We start from the raw sequence: 17,554 nt of genomic DNA on the forward strand, positions 1-17,554 counted from the left end.
GCAAAAAGACAAAAGTATGCATGCACTCATCATCTAACAGCAGAGAAGCTGAACATGCTCCTGGCCAATTTGCTGGTTGGTAGTACAGTCCCTCCATTTCCATCTGGTTGACTCTGCAACTTTCAGAGAACTTGTCCCAGGCCAAGGTGGAGAGTCCCAAGCCATCATTACTTCTCAAAAAAAGATGTACCAATCCTGCACACATATGTTGAGCAGAAGGTAGGCAAGTTCTTGAGCCTGTTGGTATCTGGTACAGCTCATAGCAGCGCCGACATGTGGAGCTACAACTATGGTCAAGAACCTCCCACCTGGTAAATGTGGTTCTAGCCCAAGCACATCAGCATCTTGGCCAGGTGATGCCAATGCCACCTCTGCATTCCCACTCTGTGATTCCGACGCCAATGTCCCCCTCTGCCTCCTCATCTTCCACTTTGTCCTCAGCCTCGACTGTAGGCACAGTTCTAATTGGTTCTCCAGAATACTACCTATGCAGAGCACAGCAGTGTTGCTCTGTTCTGCACCTGTCCAGCCTAGGTGAACAGAGCCACACTGTGGAGGAAATATTCAGTGACCTTCACCAAGAAATGTAATCGTGGCTGTCTACTGAAGATCGGAACCATGGTCATCGATAGTGGGAAGAACATTCTGACGGTGTTGCTTCAAGGTGGGTTGACTCATACGTCCTGCATGGCACTCGTCTTTAATCTGGTTGTAAACCAGTTCCTGATCCTGAAGTCTTCCATCCAACTGCAAGACATCTTTAGAATGGCCAGGAAACTGTGCATGCACTTCTGCCACTCTTACCCTTTAAAACACGCTCTCCTTGAGCTGCAAAGGCAGAATAGTCTTTCTCAACATCGCCTTATATGCAATGTTTCCACTCGTTGAAACTCCATCCTTCCTATATGAGCAAAGGAAGGCGGTAAACGGTTTCTATACAATGCAGGAGGACAGGAGTACTCACCTGTGTAACTTCGATGTTAACCAGTGGCAGCTCATGCGTGACACCTGTTCATTTGGGTAGGTGCTTTGAGGAGGCCACTTTATTTGTCAGTCGCCAGGACTTTATTTGTCAGTCACCTGGAGCAGATGCTTATGAATCTGGCTGGCCAGGAGACAGGAGACGTGGTGCCTACATCTCACAGCCACCTAAACCCTGTGAGGGCTCAACTGGCAGAGTAGGAAGAGGAGGAGGAGGACATTAGCACCTGGGAATTGTATACAGAAATAGGTGGTTTATCTGCACAAGCCACAAGAGAGGAGCAGGAGGGCGATGAAGCCCACACAGGTGACCCCACAGACCATGGTAGTATACAGTGGAGACGTTGCACAAATGGCCAGATGCATGCCGAGTTGCTTGCACAATGACAACTGTATTATCACCATTTGTCAGAGGGATGACTACTGGCTCTCCACGATGTTGGACCTTCGCTATCAGCCAAAATGGGAGCTTTTTTTTCCACCTGCTGGTCCACTATGATGACTTGTCATGCTTGTTCCACCCTCCCCACTCTGTGACTGGGCCACTGTGTTGACTCCTCATACTGTTGCCACCCTCACCCCTCTGTCAATGGGCCACTATGATGACTCTGCATGCTGTTGCCACCCTCACAAGTCTGTTCTGGGGACACTAGTGCCCATATTTGACCTTGATGACTTTACAGTTAATTTTTCTGCTCTCCTGATCTGTTAGAAGAGCAGAAAAATTAAAAACACAACTGATCCTGTCTTTGAAGCATCTATAAGGCCTTTATACCAGGATCGCTATTTTGAATCAGCATTTGATGATGATTTGAAAGCCATAAGCAGGAATGGGCCCAAAACACTGCATAAATGCAAATATTTCCTTCACGTCTCATCTCTGTTTTGACAAACAAATAATGATCAGCCGGCACTCCGTAATGAATGGCGTGGTGCTCCGTAATGAATGGCGTGGTATAATTATTATACTGCTGAAATTCTGGGCCAGTTAGCCAATACTGCAGTATACCAACCATTACTAGGAGATCCTGTTTTTTTCATTAAAAATAAGCTTTGTGCCTTGGTTGACATGTATTTACAAGATAAAACGATAGACCCAAAATTGGGCCGTTTTTTGATTAATCATCATCCTGTCACGCCGGTGTTTTATACACTTCCGAAGATACACAAATCTTTGGATCAGCCCCCTGGTCGACCAATTGTGGCTTTAACAGACTCTATTTTGTCCCCCCCAGCTATCTTACTAGATAAAGTCTTGACACCATTGACTAAAACCATGCCCTCCTTTATCCTTGACACTAATGATTTTCTAAAACAGATTGCTACACTGGCATTACAGGATGATGACTTATTGGTAACGTTTGACGTATGTTCATTATATACTTCCATTGTTCACTTTAAAGGCATACGTGCTGTTGATTGGTTATTGTCTCTTTCCTCCTACACTTTACGTGAAAAAAAATTCTTTTTGGATCTATTGGATATTATTTTACATGAGAATTATTTTTTGTTTCAAGATACATTTTACAAACAATGCTGTGGGACCGCGATGGGTTCCAATGCCGCACCGCCGTACGCAAACACATATATGGCGTGGTTTGAGGATCAGTACATTTACTCTAATAGTCTATTTAATTTACACTGCATTTTCTGGCGAAGATTCGTTGACGATGTGTTTTGCGTGTGGCGTGGCGGCATTGGATCCCTTCTAGAGTTTGCTGATTACCTTAACTCAGTGTGGAGTGAACTACAGTTTACACTACATCATGATGATTATAGAATTAGTTTCCTTGATACCGTGATTATGAAAGGATTGGATGGATCGTTGGTTACAGATTTACATATCAAACACACGGATAGAAATTCACTTTTACATTACTCCAGTAACCACCCTCCTGCTCTTAAAAAAGCATTACCCCATTCCCAGTTTCAGAGGGTTCGTCGAATTGTCTCAGAAGCCACTATCAAGGAAACTCGCCTTGAAGAAATGAGCGATAGGTTCAGACATCGCGGATATCCTATCTCTTTACTGAATCAGGAAAGAGACAAAGCCACTCCTACAGTTAAAATGTAAAGAGATCCCGTATCCCTTTTATCTCAAAATTTCATCCCTGGATCCAAAAATGCAGATTGATTATTAACCGTCATTGGAACATTTTATCTAGAGCTTATCCCTCTGTTGAAGAATTCCAAAACCGGCCACTCATTTGTTATAAACGTAATAAAAATTTACGTGATTTGGTGGTGCGGGCTGATATTGGTAGTGCCCATATGGCACAACGTCAAATTACCTTATCTACACCTAAAAAGGGTACTTTTCCCTGCCTAGGCTGCATACACTGTTCTAGTGTGATTAAAGGTGAATTTTTCTCACACCCACACACAGGGAAACAATTTCCCATCCGGGGTTTCTATACTTGCAATAGTAACTTCATTGTATATCTACTTAAGTGTCCCTGCGGCTTACTTTATATAGGCGAGACTTCCATGCGTATGAAAGATCGCTTTTCTAAACATAAGTCTACTATACGCAAAAAGAATTTACTTTTACCAATACCGCATCATTTTGAGCATCACAACCACAACATCTCGCAGTTGCGGTTTCAGATCATAGAACATGTGCCACAACCACGTAGAGGTGGTGATAGGGTTAAGATGTTGAAGAAGCGTGAGTCCTATTGGATTCACACTTTGCAAACATTAGAGCCCAAAGGCCTGAACCGCGAGTATGATCTCCACAGTTTCCTGTAAATCTCCAAACTCTCTACCTTCTTGTCAGTGTGTTATTCTTTAATGTAATATGTTGCTTCTACCATAATTGCAAATCAACACATTATTCATTTTGTTTTCCTTTGTCTTTTAGAAAACTTGAAGACATCCCAGCAGCATCATTACGTCATTAATTCTTCTCTACAATTAATCTTACTATTGCTATGTAACTTCTATTAGAGGAATCGTTAATTGATTGCGGCTGGGATCTTTTCTTTCCTTCTTTCCTGTTTGTTTCATTTAACTCTATTACTTTGCACTCTAATTGGACAGCTGTCCTATGTTGATTTTTGTAACTATGGCAATGTGATGTCACTTCCGCCTAGGCGGGCTATTTAAATGCCGTGTATTCACCAATGCTTGTATTATATCCTTTGTCTGAGAAAGGCTCCAGACGAGAGTCGAAACGCGTCACGATCCAATGTGACAATAAAGATTTGCTTTCTTCAAGAAACAGTGAGTGCCGGTCTCTTTTTGCTATCATCTCTGTTTTGGACCCACTCCTGTTTTTGCCTTACCAATACTGATTAAATACTGATGCAAAAAAACTGACCAAAGACTGATTGTGTGATAGAGGCTGTTAAAGTCCTGCATGCAGGACTTCTTTATCATGTGAGTAAAGCCATCGTCAGACACAAATGGGCAATTTGAACATTAAGCATCTATCACACAGTCAGTATTTTGCATCAGGATTCGCTCATGATTTGGAAGCCGAAAGCAGGAGTATAGACAAAACACATAAGACATGCATATATTCCAATCACTTGTCATCTCTGTTTTGGATCCACTCCTGTTTTTGCCTTACCAACACTGATCAATTACTGACCAAATACTGACTGTGCAATGGCGGATACTAAAAAGACAGGATCATTTTTTTGGATTGTTCTTCTAACGGATCAGAAGAAAGGAAAAATAAACAGTGATGTCAACACAAACTTGGGGCCACTACTTGTATCAGTATGTAACACAACAGGTTCTCTAGCAATCTATGTGGAAACAGGAGACAACGTAAAATGAGACAGCTCTTTCACTCTACATGTGGACATCGCAGAAACAGTGAGATGAGACTGGTCTTTCACAATTTTGTAGAATCAGTGGTTATCTAGCAATCTATGGAAAAACAGGAGATGGTGCAAAATGAGACCGCTGTTTCACAATTTTGTAGAATTAGTGGCGAACAGGTTATCTAGCAATCTATGTGAAAACAGCAGATGGTGTAAAATGAGACCGCTCTTTCATTCTATAGTAGAATCTTGGGCCACTGCGCGGTTAAGTACATTATATCAGACGCTAACATTGACCTGTAAGGCTGAGTTCTCACTTCTGTTAATTGGTCAGTTAATTCCAGCCGTTACTGTATGGTGAGCCAAAATCAGGAGCCAATCCTACTCTCAGATAAGGTATCTTGAAAAGATCTGCACCTGCTCTGTGTTTTGGACCCTTAATTGACCAAATAACTGAAGTGTGAACTGAGCCTAATAGTGATGCACACCAATGCGCACATGCATATACTGTATGTGACCTGCCTGTCATCCTGACGCACAGTAACTGTTTCACTACCAGACGAGCTATGCATGTTTCTGTAATGCACACCGAGATACATTCTCCCTGCAGGCCGGGATATATCTGATTTAACTCGCTTTGCTACAAATTTAATTTGGACAAATCTAATTTTTGGGGAAAATTTGGCGAAGCAACTGAATTGAATTTTTGAAAAATTTCCTTATTTCTAATAGTCAACAATTTGTTAAAATAAGTCCAATACAATATATGTCAGGTCCGGTACACAACTCTGATAAATGAATTTTTTACAAGACAATTTACACTTATTTTGTAGAATTTTTTTTGCAATTGGACAAGGTCCAATACAATACAGCTGAAGCCCTGTAACAGACACAAAGTGCACATCGTCCTGTCCTTAGTGCTGAAACCTGTCTAATAAATCTACAGCATCTTCCCAATCCATAGTACTGTCCCTGTAAGACCATAAACTTGCTGTATTGTGTGTCTACATTGTTGTGTCTGTGACAGAGTGGTCCAGTCTTATCAGTGGACAAACTTAGACTACACATGATGTCTCTGCTTGGGACCCTACATAGTGTCCATGATGCATGTCTATATCTTCGCCCCTGATTGACTGAGGTTGACTATAAGGCATTTTGGGTAAGCCTTCCAGCCATGGTCATGTGCTGCTCCATCTTCTTCTTCTTCACACAGTACTGCACTGAATTTTATATTAAAAAGTAGCAAACACCATTTTGCACAACTCGCCCTAAGTGAATCTCTAAAACTTTGGCTTCGCTTGGATGTAGACCTTTTTTTAATTCAAGATGAATTCAATTCCTTTAATTTGCTCTTCTCTTCTTAGTTTTCAGGTCTCATTACCATAAAGGTTTCTCCTGTAGTATCAGTAGACATTATTAATTGACAGTTTTCACCTTTTTTACATTTTCTATTTCATGTAGACAGTCTCTGATACAATAACATGAGTTTCATACAGTGCTTTTTTCCATAATCAGACTTGCCAACTATACAGCCAATGCACGGTTCAGGGTACTTTCATACTTGCGTTGTTTCCATTGATTTTTCATCAGGCAAAACGGATCTGGTATTAATTTTTTTCTCATTTTTAAAGGTCTGCGCATGCGTAGACTGGAAGGACGGATCTGGCATTCCGGTATTTTGAATGCCTGATCCAGCACTAATACATTCCTATGGAAAAAAATGCCGGAGATAAAACCGTAGCATGCTACGGTTTTCTCTTTTGCCTGATCAGTCAAAATGACTGAACTGAAGACTTCCTGATGCATCCTGAACGGATTACTCTCCATTCAGAATGCATGGGGATATGCCTGATCAGTTCTTTTCCGGTATAGAGCCCCTGTGACGGAACACTATGCCAGAAATGAAAAGCGCTAGTGTGAAAGTAGCCTTAAGCAGATCCTAAACTATAATCCTCATCATCATTCTTGACATCACTAACATTTTCTTCACTACAATGACATCAAGTAAAATTTGGGGTTTTTGAGCTTCGTCCTTTTTTCTGATGTTTGTATTTCTTGTCTCTACAGCTGGTGATCCTGCGAGAAATAAGAAGGAGCTGACTCAGGATATACACTATATTCCTCCATCTATGGGAGCCTCATTAACATTAGGAGAACCCGGTAACCGTAAATATTATCTGTGTCCATTTCTCCATCTACAATATGTATACAGACATGAAGGAAATCTTTATCACCCCAAAAAATTTTTAAACTTCTAAAAGATAAATAAAAAAAAAAATTGCTAAACTTAGAAATAGGAATTTAAACTTGACCCAATGTCATTCAGCATCATACACGTTATTTGTAGTCTCAGCTGGTGGAGGGGTATGACCCGTTAGATGAATGTGCCTTTACTTCTAAATGACTTTAACCTGTGAAATGCACACCAGACTGCAATTTATTACAGCTTTAAAATTGCTTTATTACAGCTTTTTATTACAGCTTTAAAATCCACTTCATGCAGCCGCTGTGATCACTATATCGTAGTGACCGACCATAGTAAGTCTTGGCAATACTATACTGAGTTTAGGCAAACAATTTATTAGGAAGGTATTGTCGTGGCCAAAAGTTTTGAGAATGACACAAAGCAACCCATTCTTTCATAATCACTTCTTGGAGTTTGTCAGAATTAGTGGGTTTTTGTTTGTCCACCCGCCTCTTGAGGATTGACCACAAGTTCTCAATGGGATTAAGATCTGGGGAGTTTCCAGGCCATGGACCCAAAATGTCAACGTTTGGTCCCTGAGCCACTAAGTTATCACTTTTGCCTTATGGCACGGTGCTCCATCGTGCTGGAAAATGCATTGTTCTTCACCAAACTGTTGTTGGATTGTTGGAAGAAGTTGTTGTTGGAGGGTGTTTTGGTACCATTCTTTATTCATGGCTGTGTTTTTGGGCAAAATTGTGAGTGAGCCCACTCCCTTGGATGAGAAGCAACCCCTCACATGAATGGTCTCAGGATGCTTTACTGTTGGCATGACACAGGACTGATGGTAGCACTCACCTTTTCTTCTCCGGACAAGCCTTTTTCCTGATGCCCAAACAATCGGAAAGAGGCTTCATCGGAAAATATGACTTTGCCCCAGTCTTCAGCAGTCCATTCACCATATTTTCTGCAGAAGATCAATCTGTCCCTGATGTTTTTTTTTGAGAGAAGTGGCTTCTTTGCTGCCCTTCTTGACACCAGGCCATCTTCCAAAAGACTTTGCCTCACTGTGCTTGCAGATGCGCTCACACCTGCCTGCTGCCATTCCTGAGCAAGCTCTGCACTCGTGGCACTCCGATCCCGCAGCTGAATCCTCTTTAGGAGACGATCCTGGTGCTTGCTGGGCTTTCTTGGATGCCCTGAAGCCTTCTTAACAAGAATTGAACCTCTTACCTTGAAGTTCTTGATGATCCTATAAATTGTTGATTGAGGTGCAATCTTAGTAGCCACAATATCCTTGCCTGTGAAGCCATTTTTATGCAACGCAATGATGGCTGCACGCATTTCTTTGCAGGTCACCATGGTTAACAATGGAAGAACAATGATTTCAAGCATCACCCACCTTTTAACAGGTCAAGTCTGCCATTTTAACCCAATCAGCCTGACATCATGATCTCCAGCCTTGTGCTAGTCAACATTCTCATCTGAGTTAACAAGACGATTACTGAAATGATCTCATCAGGTCCTTTAATGACAGCAATGAAATGCAAAATGGATAAACAGGGCACTCACGGATAGCCGAGACCAAGTATTAGAAGCAATTGTTAGCTTTTATTATTACAACAAATAAAGTTGATAAAACAATGTAGCACAGTGTGGCACAATTATAATAGATATAACAATGTATCACAAAAATCAATATCGTAGGTGAGCTGTGGATAGAATATGTTGTAGTCTATTGACCAGCTGAAAAATGTTCAATAATGCGATCTAATTTATCTCCAGTCCAATGACGTTGCATCCGAAAATACTATCAATGATTCATTGACTGCAGTGTTTCAATTGAGAATGGCGGCGTCACGCCGAAGCAATAAAGGTAGCGGCGTCCCGCTCCTGAATAGCTTGCAAAGAAAGATAATCCGTTACCTTTACATCGACCTGTAGTTCATCCGGAAATATCACTTTAAGCCTTCAGATGTTTTGTTCCCAGAATATGCCTTTTGTTGTATTTTAGCACTATTCCATCAGGATATTAAATTCGGCTCGTTTTTTTCCGTTACGGTCGGTTGGTTGGTAACTTCAATATTTCAGTACAGCAATGGGGTGTAGCACCAGACGCGTTTCGGGGTCCAACTCCTTCCTCAGTGGCATCAGTCATGCCACTGAGGAAGGGGTTGGACCCCGAAACGCGTCTGGTGCTACACCCCATTGCTGTACTGAAATATTGAAGTTACCAACCAACCGACCGTAACGGAAAAAAACGAGCCGAATTTAATATCCTGATGGAATAGTGCTAAAATACAACAAAAGGCATATTCTGGGAACAAAACATCTGAAGGCTTAAAGTGATATTTCCGGATGAACTACAGGTCGATGTAAAGGTAACGGATTATCTTTCTTTGCAAGCTATTCAGGAGCGGGACGCCGCTACCTTTATTGCTTCGGCGTGACGCCGCCATTCTCAATTGAAACACTGCAGTCAATGAATCATTGATAGTATTTTCGGATGCAACGTCATTGGACTGGAGATAAATTAGATCGCATTATTGAACATTTTTCAGCTGGTCAATAGACTACAACATATTCTATCCACAGCTCACCTACGATATTGATTTTTGTGATACATTGTTATATCTATTATAATTGTGCCACACTGTGCTACATTGTTTTATCAACTTTATTTGTTGTAATAATAAAAGCTAACAATTGCTTCTAATACTTGGTCTCGGCTATCCGTGAGTGCCCTGTTTATCCATTTTACATTATTTGCTGTATTGAGAGAGTGGTCTCAATTTACAGGAGCACCTGGTGTGGTTTCAGTGTCCTAGTGCGACATTTATAGATTTATTGAGCAATGAAATGCAGTGGAATGTTTTTTGGGGGATTAAGTTAATTTTCATGGCAAAGAAGGACTATGCAATACATCTGATCACTCGTCATAACATTCTGGAGTATATGCAAATTGCTATTATAAAAACTTAAGCAGCAACTTTTCCAATTTCCAATATTTATGTAATTCTCAAAACTTTTGGCCACGACTGTATGTGTCCCATACCTACCTGTAATATCTCATCCATTGAGGTGTATGGAAAAATAGCACTGTTAACAAAAACTAAACAAAAAAAGCCATTGTAAAACACCATTAACATCTGGAGCTGGGATTTTTTGCCTAAAAATGACTGCAAAAATTCAAAAGCCTTAAAAAAAAACAACAGAAAACCTAAGTATGACGCTAGCCATAGGGTGCTGTCACATGGGCAGGTTTATCAGGGGTTTTATGCAGGTTTTGAAGGATAAGCCATGTGAGGATCATATAGGAAGAGTAACAATATAGGGCAAATGCTACTTGCACTCAAACGTTGTGGTCGGGTGCAATTTTAGTCATGGTTTTCCAAAATGTACAGCCTTATAGCAGGCCTAACTAGCACAACTCAGAGCTGCAGAGCTCCAAATGCAGAGAATTAACCATAGATCCAAACTTGGAGAAAAAAGGAAAAGAAACACACAGGAACCCGGGGATGGGTATAAGACCACACTGTACTAGTTCTATGTGGACGTCGTACGCAATTGCAGTTAAAATACATCCAATTTATTTTCTGATTGTAGTTTTAATTTTTCCTGTCTTTTAATCTGGTCCAGACTAGTGTTGAGCGCGAATATTCGAATTGCGAATTTTAGTCACGGATATCGCCACTTCAAGAATTCACAAATATTTAGAATATAGTGCTATATATTCATATTTGTGAATAGTGTTGATCGCGAATATTCTAATCGCAAATTTACCACAAATTTACTGTGAATTTACCGCAAATTTATCGCAAATATCGGCACTTAGTAACATCTCTAGCAACCAATAGGAAATTTGCCCACCCCTTAGCGTTGATAACGAATATTCAAATCACAAATTGTTATCGCGACTATATTACATTGCCGATTTTCGCAATCAAGTAAATAACTGGAGATCATGAATTCTTGAATTTGCAAATTTATGGCTAATATTCGGACAAAAATTTGCGAAACATTGTGAATTCGAATATTGCCTATGCCACTCATCCCTATTGGCTGGGGGTGTCTTGCGATGAAGTAGAAGACTGAGCCATTCAAGCAGCACTTGGTTGCTGGTCAAGACACGACCGCTAGCTGACACTGGGAGGTCAGGCCTCTCGCTGCAACTCCTGCTGCCTTATTCTGCTTCCTGCGACAGAAACATTTTGGTCACTGCCCATTCCCTTTGATGGGCCCGTCACCTGTCTGTCTGACAAACTGTATAATAAAAGAATTCAATTAAAATTAAAATAATACCCCCCAAAAAAAGGCTGTAGTGCAATGTTACTTTATCGCTGAAAGGCAATTAAGACATATATTTTTTTCTGATTATTAAACCCGTCCCCCTAAATAAATAAAAATATCAGAATTCACCCCAGAACGGCAATAAAGATTTTTTTTTTCTATTTATACACCCCCCAAAAAAAATATAACAATCACAATTTGCCGCAGAACGGGTGATGGGACGTACATATATTTTCTTTTTCTACACCACGTAAATGGCTGTAGTACAATGTAACTTTACCAATAAAAGCCAACTGAACGGCAATTGTGACATATATTTTTCCTTTTTTTTCCCTATTAATACACCCCCCCAAAAAAAGTTAAACAACGTAAAATCAACTCAGAACGGCTAATAGGATGTACGTATCTTTCCTATTAATGCACCCTGTAAATGGCTGAATCACAGAACTTGCACCCCAATCACAAGCAAGGTTTGCTGGAATTAGTGATGTATCATATAGTGTAAACAACCTAAAAGCTATTTGGATCCCCAATAACTGCAGCAAGGTGTAGTAGAATCTCTCCTATTACCCAGGCTGTACACTTTCCTATTGCACCCTGTTCTCCTTTTATAGTGTAGATGATGCGTCCATATCCTTTCCCTACACCTTGACTAATCTTTCCCTGAACTTGTAAATCGTTTTTTTAGCACAATGAAGTCTTTCCTAGCACTGTCCCTAGCGCCTGCTGACGTCTCTCCCTGCACTAAGTACACTGTAAAATGGCAGAATCCAAGATGGCTGAGGATATTTATAGGGCTGTGACATCACAGGGCTGGCTGGCTGCTGATTGGCTGCATGCATGGCATTATAAGTGATCCCTTATTCCCACAGTTCTTTGCTCCATGTCCTAACATTTTCAGCAGCCATTCGTTACCACGAAGTGTGAGGAAATTCGGATTAGGTGCAAATCAAATTTTTCCTGAAATTCGGATCCAAATCCACTTCGTCAATTTCGATTCGCTCATCTCTACTCATAATAGTGTGTGACTCCACTGTGTAGATGGACACCACAATGGAATTGTGAGGCACCAGGAGGACACTCTGCTCTGTCTCATGTGTCCCATAGTATTTAACATTTAGAATATTCAATAGACTAAAATCCAGATTAATTCAGCAGATGCGCAAGATGATGATGTAATATATCCGGTTTTTTTGGGGGGAAAGCATACATTGTGACGAAACCAACCTTGCCACGGTGTTTTGGAGGGGGCTGGTTGCTAGCCTCTTGCCTCAGGATTATGGCCCATACTAACTTTAAAGAACACAGGCCGGCCTCACAGTTTAAATATGTCTTTGGAATTGTATTTTGTTATGTGAGGGCACCCAGATGGCTAGTTTAATTGTATTTGTATGGTCTGAGTGCCATTCACCTAATGATATGCACTCAGACTTGAGCTATCTGGGAATATGTTAAATGTCTGTGTTTGCTGTGGGGGTGTGACATTGTGTGTTTAACTGGTGATTTCTGTCCTGTTGTCCCCGCATGTGTATTGGCGATCTCCCCTTTGTCCGGAGAGATAATTAGATTATCCCTCGGTTGTCTCTGGGGCAGAGAGGAGGAAACCATGATGCATTGGGGGGATGTGCTGTTTCTGTTCGGTGTGTCGCAGTCTCCATTCTGGTCCCCTGGGGGCGTGTCTACCAGATATGGACCTGCATAAATACGGGCGAGTAGCCCTCAATAAAGTGTTCCTGTTTTATCCTTCATCATGTTGAGACTGGTGTTTGGATAACTTATCAAAACTGGGGGATTGCTATACGCTGAAGATTTGCTATACTCCCCTGACATAACTACTAGCTCTTGTAAGAGCTGTTCCTGCTCTCTGGCTGTAGGAGAGGTTCACCCACTGGAGCCAGGAGCCTTGTCGTAGGTCCAGCGTGGGTGGAGGACGGTGAGACCCCAACCAAGCTGCAGCGGTTCGTGGGGTCTGCAGGGCGTACGGTGTCAAGTGGAGTGCTTGGAGTCCTCGGAAAGCACTAGGAGCATCTATCGACGGAGGTACCCGGTCGGGGTGCCACGAGATCCGTTACATTGGTGGCAAGCAGTGGGATGGCGTCCTAGTGTGAGGAGAAGCAGCTCGGAGACACCGTTCGTGGAGTATATTGAGGGCAACGCTAGTATCCGTACAGCGCCCCTGGCTACAGCAGGATGGAATCGGCTAGTCTTCAAACAGCGTTCCACTACGAGGAGGATGATGACCCGGACTGGAGGGATGAAGACAGAAAGGAAGTCTGGTATGATGCCCTGGAAGATGCCCAGCGGCGGCGAGGTGAGAGTCTCCCCAGTTATGAGCAGCGGCTACAAAAGCGTGTGGCGATGCGGATGGGTCTCTTGGGAGAGCAGCCCCTGGATGACTGGGTAACAGAGCTCCAGAACCTGGTATGTAAGGAGCTTTGGCTAGAGGACGCTTACCAGGCCCTAAGGTGGCATGTCATTCAACATTCCCCCTGGATGGCTGAGCACGACAGACCCGAGGGTGAGGATTATGATGGACCTGGGTTATTATGGGATGCCTTGGAGGAGGACATTGATCTTGGCAGCACGGAGGAGTCTAGGTTTTGGGACATCTACGACTACCGGATGGGCATGCATGATTATGCTGACGAAAGGGAGGGGAGCAAAGACATGATCCACCTGGTAACAAGGGAGTGGGAGCTGGAGCAGACCTACCAACACCTGCTCAGCTCTGTTCATCCCCAACCTACTCGACAAGTAGAGCCAGATCTGCCCTCCTACAACTGGGAAGACTTGCCGGCGATACCCCCTGCTTCCCTACCAACTCCCAACGTAGGGAACTTCATTGACTGGTTCTGGGAAGACGTCCCGACGTCAGGTAGAGATGGGACCGAAGTCTCTCCACCGGCCCTACAGGGATGCTGGGTAGCCGGCCCAGATCCCCAACTACAGCCAGCATTACCTGGAGTCCAGACAGTCGGTCTGACTTCCCATCGACAGCTTAACTTACAGGGAGAGATGACAACCGGTCTCTCTCCCCAGCGGCAGACAGGATCACAGGGAGAGGAGATTGTCAGTCCCCCGTCCCTGCAGCAACCAGCATTACTAGGAGTGGAGATGGTCGCACCTACTACCCAGCACCAGACAGCGTTACAGAGAGTTGAGACAGTCGGTCTGACTCCCCAGCAGCAGTGTGTTGTAAAGAGAGAAGAGACAACCGGTCTCTATCCCCAACCACAGGGGGACAGCACTCCTAACTTCGATGGTGCAGATGGGACCGCGGTCTCTGCACCAGGCCTACCAGGATACTGGACGGCCGGTTCAGATCCCCCACCAACCCTGCAGGAATGCCCGGAGGAGGAGGTAAGCGATTCCTCCTCTCCACAGCCGATCTGCAACAAGGTCCTGGGGATAGGATTTCCTGATCCCATCCCAGCGGAAGAGCTGGCATCTGGGCAGAGCGCAGACGGCCTCTGCCCTCCCCTATCCTCTACTCCAGAGCCGGACTTCCCACAGGCTACCCCAGCGGAAGAGCTGGCCTCTGGGCAGAGCGCAGTCGGCCTCTGCCCTCCCCTATCCTCTTCTTCAGAGCCGGACTTCCCACAGGCTACCCCCGCGGAAGAGCTGGCATCTGGGCAGAGCGCAGTCGGCCTCTGCCCACCAAGTACCTACAGCTCCAAGCTGGAGAACCACAAGGCAGCAAGGAGTCGCAGATGCCCACTCTACAGCTGGGGACATACAGAACAGAGCCAGGCTCCAAAATACAACAGGTCCAGTATGGGGTTGTGGTTGGACTGCCAGACTAACTCAGGTACTGACCGTGAGGTCAGGTATCTGGTTAGTCTTCCCTGGAAGGGGGAGATGTGTGACGAAACCAACCTTGCCACGGTGTTTTGGAGGGGGCTGGTTGCTAGCCTCTTGCCTCAGGATTATGGCCCATACTAACTTTAAAGAACACAGGCCGGCCTCACAGTTTAAATATGTCTTTGGAATTGTATTTTGTTATGTGAGGGCACCCAGATGGCTAGTTTAATTGTATTTGTATGGTCTGAGTGCCATTCACCTAATGATATGCACTCAGACTTGAGCTATCTGGGAATATGTTAAATGTCTGTGTTTGCTGTGGGGGTGTGACATTGTGTGTTTAACTGGTGATTTCTGTCCTGTTGTCCCCGCATGTGTATTGGCGATCTCCCCTTTGTCCTGAGAGATAATTAGATTATCCCTCGGTTGTCTCTGGGGCAGAGAGGAGGAAACCATGATGCATTGGGGGGATGTGCTGTTTCTGTTCGGTGTGTCGCAGTCTCCATTCTGGTCCCCTGGGGGCGTGTCTACCAGATATGGACCTGCATAAATACGGGCGAGTAGCCCTCAATAAAGTGTTCCTGTTTTATCCTTCATCATGTTGAGACTGGTGTTTGGATAACTTATCAAAACTGGGGGATTGCTATACGCTGAAGATTTGCTATACTCCCCTGACATAACTACTAGCTCTTGTAAGAGCTGTTCCTGCTCTCTGGCTGTAGGAGAGGTTCACCCACTGGAGCCAGGAGCCTTGTCGTAGGTCCAGCGTGGGTGGAGGACGGTGAGACCCCAACCAAGCTGCAGCGGTTCGTGGGGTCTGCAGGGCGTACGGTGTCAAGTGGAGTGCTTGGAGTCCTCGGAAAGCACTAGGAGCATCTATCGACGGAGGTACCCGGTCGGGGTGCCACGAGATCCGTTACATACATATTAAGGTGGTTTGGAAGAACAAATAGAAAAGAATTGGAGAGAGATGAGCAAATTTCAGGAAATTTATTTGGGGTTTGATTCTAACAAATTCATAGGAAGATTTGATTCAAGCGCGACTAAATTCGGCCCAAATCGAAAGCACTCATATTGGCCTGAAGAGTTGTGTGTGACACTCTAGGGCAGGGATCAGCAACCTTCGGCACTCCAGCTGTTGTGAAACTACAATTCCCAGCATGCTCCATTCCTTTCTATTAGAGTTCTTAGATGAACAGAGCAAGTGTGCATGCTGGGAGTTGTAGTTTCACAACAGCTGGAGTGCCGGAGGTTGTCTACCCCTGCTCTAGGGTCTCCAAGGACTACTTCCAACTCCACATTTAGTTTTTAACCTCTTAGTGACCGCCAATAAACCGTTTTATGCAGTCATTAAGGGGCCTTAGGCTAGGCCGCAGCCTTTTTTACAGCAGCTTAGTCTAAGTCCTGCACAAGTCTCCTGTGTAGTCGAGAGCAGGGGCTCAGTGCTCGCTCTTATGTCTCGGATCAGCAGAAACTCTGATGTAGGCCTGGATCACTTAAGTGATTTAGAGTGAGGGAGCTCCCTCTATCTCCCATCAGCACCCTGTGAATGAGTTCACCTGGTGCCAATGTATTCACATGGCAGCCTAGGAGCTAATGAAGGTCCCAGGCCTGCTTGCAGTGAATCCCTACGATGATCAGTCCAGTATATTATCAACAGATTGCCTGTTAAAGTCCCTTAACCTATATGTATTTGGTATTGCTATAATAGTACTGACTCAGAGGATGAAGTTATGTTATTTATGCCAAAAAAAGGAACACTGCCAAATGTATAATGTAAGAAGCAAAATGTTGTGGTTTTGGTCACAGGTTGGTCACTAAGAGGTTATATTAAAACATGGTCCACAAATTATCCCTTTTTGGTGGCATATGCTTTCTACTCTGTCTTCTGACCTGTAGAATGGTGGCCACTTTTGTCCAAATTGTATCATAATATATAATGGTTCAACTAGAATCCAAATTTTTTAAGCAATTTGAAACAAACTGGATTTTTGTTAGAATTGATTCGCTCATCTCTAGAACTGACCATGAAGCTTGATGAAGTCCCCGAGTGGGATGACTTCACTAGGGGTATTGCTGGGCATTTCTATGGACAAGGAAATCACAGAAAATAGCTTGTGATGTGATATATATTAATAACATGAAATATAACTTTCTTCTTTCAGCAACTAGGTTTCTGGAAAGGCACCGTTTGGATCTGATCAGTAGGGTGATCATGGTAGATCCAACTCTAGATGATCTCTATGAACAAGGTTTGCTAGGAGACAAGCAGTATGATCTTTTGCGACGTGAACCTTCCATCAGAAAGAAGATGACCGAGCTCCTGGACATTGCGAAAGACTGGGAGGAGAACTCCAATAAGAAGCTCTATACATCTCTGCGCGCATGCAACCGCTCTGTAATTAAGGATCTTAAGAGAGCGGATAGGCAGATGATTACAGGATCAAACTTATCCTCTTCAGGTATGTACATCATATAGCATGTAGAAAGTGTTTATCTTAATTAAAAACATGCTACCGTACTG

At 43.5% G+C, this 17,554-nt stretch overlaps 1 protein-coding gene across 4 annotated transcripts in view; it reads left to right on the forward strand.

The window, feature by feature from the left end:
• LOC122927047 overlaps positions 1-17,554 on the forward strand; it is a 126,041-nt gene that overhangs the window by 40,012 nt on the left and 68,475 nt on the right. For 2 of the 4 annotated variants that reach the window (XM_044278602.1, XM_044278604.1), the window contains exons 6-7: positions 6,822-6,920; positions 17,196-17,492. In XM_044278602.1, the coding sequence (XP_044134537.1) occupies positions 6,822-6,920; positions 17,196-17,492 (396 nt within the window). The remainder of the gene's footprint in view (positions 1-6,821; positions 6,921-17,195; positions 17,493-17,554) is intronic. The other 2 variants (XM_044278603.1, XM_044278605.1) reach the window with 2 other exon arrangements.

The sequence above is a fragment of the Bufo gargarizans genome, chromosome 2 (assembly GCF_014858855.1).
Source record: "Bufo gargarizans isolate SCDJY-AF-19 chromosome 2, ASM1485885v1, whole genome shotgun sequence".
Classification (NCBI taxonomy): domain Eukaryota; kingdom Metazoa; phylum Chordata; class Amphibia; order Anura; family Bufonidae; genus Bufo; species Bufo gargarizans.